At 45.7% G+C, this 2,677-nt stretch overlaps 1 protein-coding gene across 1 annotated transcript; it reads left to right on the top strand.

Annotated features, from left to right (window-relative positions):
* Nucleotides 1-2,677, top strand: LOC149400586 (transcription termination factor MTEF18, mitochondrial-like). Its single transcript, XM_089613653.1, has one exon. The coding sequence runs from the start codon at nucleotides 695-697 to the stop codon at nucleotides 2,423-2,425; it is 1,731 nt and encodes a 576-aa protein (XP_089469779.1). The 5' UTR covers nucleotides 1-694; the 3' UTR covers nucleotides 2,426-2,677.

The raw sequence follows: 2,677 nt of genomic DNA, 5'->3' as shown, positions 1-2,677 counted from the left end.
ACACCTAGATCAGAGCATTATGTTGGTTGAACCACTTCCTTAGCTAGTCAGCCACTAAAGAATCAAGCTTAAAAGAAACATTAAGACAACATTCATGCAAACTAATATGCCTTGTTTAAATATAAAACCAAATTGGTACTCTATCAGTAAACCCATATTCCTTTGTTATTTCATTTTCCTAAGCTTAGACACAAAAATACAACAGAAGCGATCAGTACTTTCTCTTCTCTTCATGACCACAAAACCCTAAGCACTTTTTGTAACCTTAACCTAGACCACACTTACCTTTAATTCTTATTAATCCAAACCTCGAGCAACATTCCGGCCCCAATTCCTCCGGCGATACAGGCTCCGTAAAATCCGAGGTTAAAGGCAAGCGATCGGCGAGGAAGAAAATAGTAGTCTGGGATTTGCCTGAGCCTCTTTGGGTGTCTCTTCTTGATTACAGGCCTGGCTCCAGAATCTTTCTGTATTTCGCTGCCCACGGCTTTCCAGTCCACGCCTTTGAAAGGGTCTTTCGCATCTTCGCTTCCCATTATATCTTCTATTCAGGGAATTACGAGCTTTAGAAATCAAAGATATTTGTGGAGTTTCAACGCGGATTAACAGACCCAGATGATAGTGGCCCAGCCCAGTCAACCTCAGGATTAATGCTTTCCACGGCGCTAGTTGTGATTTGGGTGAGCTTTCGCCGATGAACTTGAAGAACGTCCCCTACGGGTTTAACATTTCCACGTTATTCTCTCGTCACTGCTCTTCTTCTTCTTCAGGCTCAACCACCGAAAAGCTTCCAAGATTCCGATGCACTAACGAAGTCCCACCGCGCTACAAGACATTCGTCGTCGAAGAATCCCAAAACGTCATCAGAGACTACCTTCACGCCACCAAATCGCTTCCCTTCGCATTCTCGGAGCTCATCGCCAAGAACTCTCCGTACTCTCTCTCCGGCATCGTCAGAAATATCCGATTCTCCGCCCCCAATTTCGCCAAGAGCTTGCGGACCTTTCTCAGGTACGATCCGATCAACGAGTTCGAATTCTTCTATGAAAGCATCGGAATCGCTTACCGCAATGTCGGAAAGTACTTGCCTAGGAACAAGTTCTTCTTGTCCGACGATTGTACGGTCCTCAATTCGGCCTTCGCTCTTGCTAGGTTCGGGTTTCCGTGGAATACTTTGGGGAAATTGTACGAGGACGAATGTTCGATTTTTCTCAGGTCCGAGAAGGATCTGAACATTTTGCTCACTTCGTACACGATTTACTTAGGGTGTTCGAACCTCTCTGTGGTTGGGATATGCCTTGCTTTTCCTCGCTTTTTGGCTTTAGACGGCGAACGAGATTTGGGCGGCGATGCCATGGCGATTTTCGACGACTTGAAAATGATATTCGTGGAATTCGATGCCGAGAAAAGCTGTATCGAGGGAAATGTGGATGCTTGGTACGAGCTTTGTTGCAAAGCTAGGGTTTTTTACGATCTGGGCTGCGAGAAAGGGAAAATCGGCGAGTTGATGTGTGCAAAGAAAGACGCCTTTCTCCGGTGCCGGAAAGAAGATTTGGTCCGTAAAGTCGAGTACTTCATCAGGTTCGGCTCGAACAAGGTCGACGTTGGTGATCTGCTTCTTCACAGCCCGGAGATTCTCAATCTCGATCTGGAAACCCCGGTAATGTCTGTGCTAAGAGTCTTGAAGCATTTCGGGTTGGACAAGGACCGATTAGGGCTCGTGATTCAGAAGTACCCACATGTGTTGGGAAGGAATGAAATGGCCAATTTGCCCTCTGTGATGAGGGCTTTAGACCTGAACCAGTGGTTCTTCGATAGGGTCAAGTGCTCGGGTTCACAATTACTAGCAACTTGTGCCGTTACTTGCCCGGAAGAAGATTTGGATAAGAAATTCGCCACGGCTATGGACAGTATAAAATCTTCGAGGTGTCCCGGTCCTTCGATGAGGAAAGTCGAGTTCTTGAAGAAAGTTGGGTTCGGAGAGAACGCACTGACAATCAAGACCCTGAGATACGTTAAAGGGACTTGCGAGCAATTACTCGAACGGTTTGAGTGCTTTCTCGAGATGGGGATCGCGTACTCGAGGCTCTGTTTGCTGATAAGATTGGCTCCGCAGATACTCACTCAAAGCTCGGGGAATGTTCAGATGAAGGTGAAATTTTTGCGGGAAGAAATGGGATTGTCGACGGAGTGTCTGGACAGCTTCCCGGCTTTTGTGTGCTACGGCTTAGACCGGATAAAGTACCGGTACGGGTTCTACGTGTGGCTGAGAAAGTTTGGGTTCCTCGAGAAAGAATATGGAATCGCGACCGTGATTGGGACCAGTGAAAATCACTTTGTGGCCAGGCTCTCGAGGGTTCACCCGGCGGCCCCGAAGCAGTACTTGGAGCGTTTCGCTCGGAGAAAATTTGATGATTGTTCTTGAGATTAAATTCTGGTTGTTTTATGTGGGATTTTATATTCGGTTTTGACTATTTTTGTAACAGAAAATTCGACGAGCAAACAGAAGGCGCGTGCTTATTATTGGCCTGCAAATGGGTATTTCTTTTGACTTCCAATTTGTTGACTTATTTGTGAGTGAATAAAGAAGGTCTTCTCTGAATAACTAATACGTTAGTTCTATGTAACTTTTTTTGTTCATTGATCTCAGACTTGCAGATAATAAAGAGAACTCTAA

Source organism: Urtica dioica, chromosome 4 (assembly GCF_054948205.1).
Source record: "Urtica dioica subsp. dioica isolate 48M chromosome 4, U.dioica_male_clone48M_v1_H2, whole genome shotgun sequence".
NCBI classification, from domain to species: domain Eukaryota; kingdom Viridiplantae; phylum Streptophyta; class Magnoliopsida; order Rosales; family Urticaceae; genus Urtica; species Urtica dioica.
The sequence above is the reverse complement of the archived record's forward strand: the minus strand, read 5'-3'. Positions and strand labels throughout refer to the sequence as shown.

What these genes read in the sequence shown, in the direction of transcription:
- LOC149400586 (XM_089613653.1), top strand. Translation starts at nt 695, where the DNA reads ATGAACTTGAAGAACGTCCCCTACGGGTTTAACATTTCCACGTTATTC.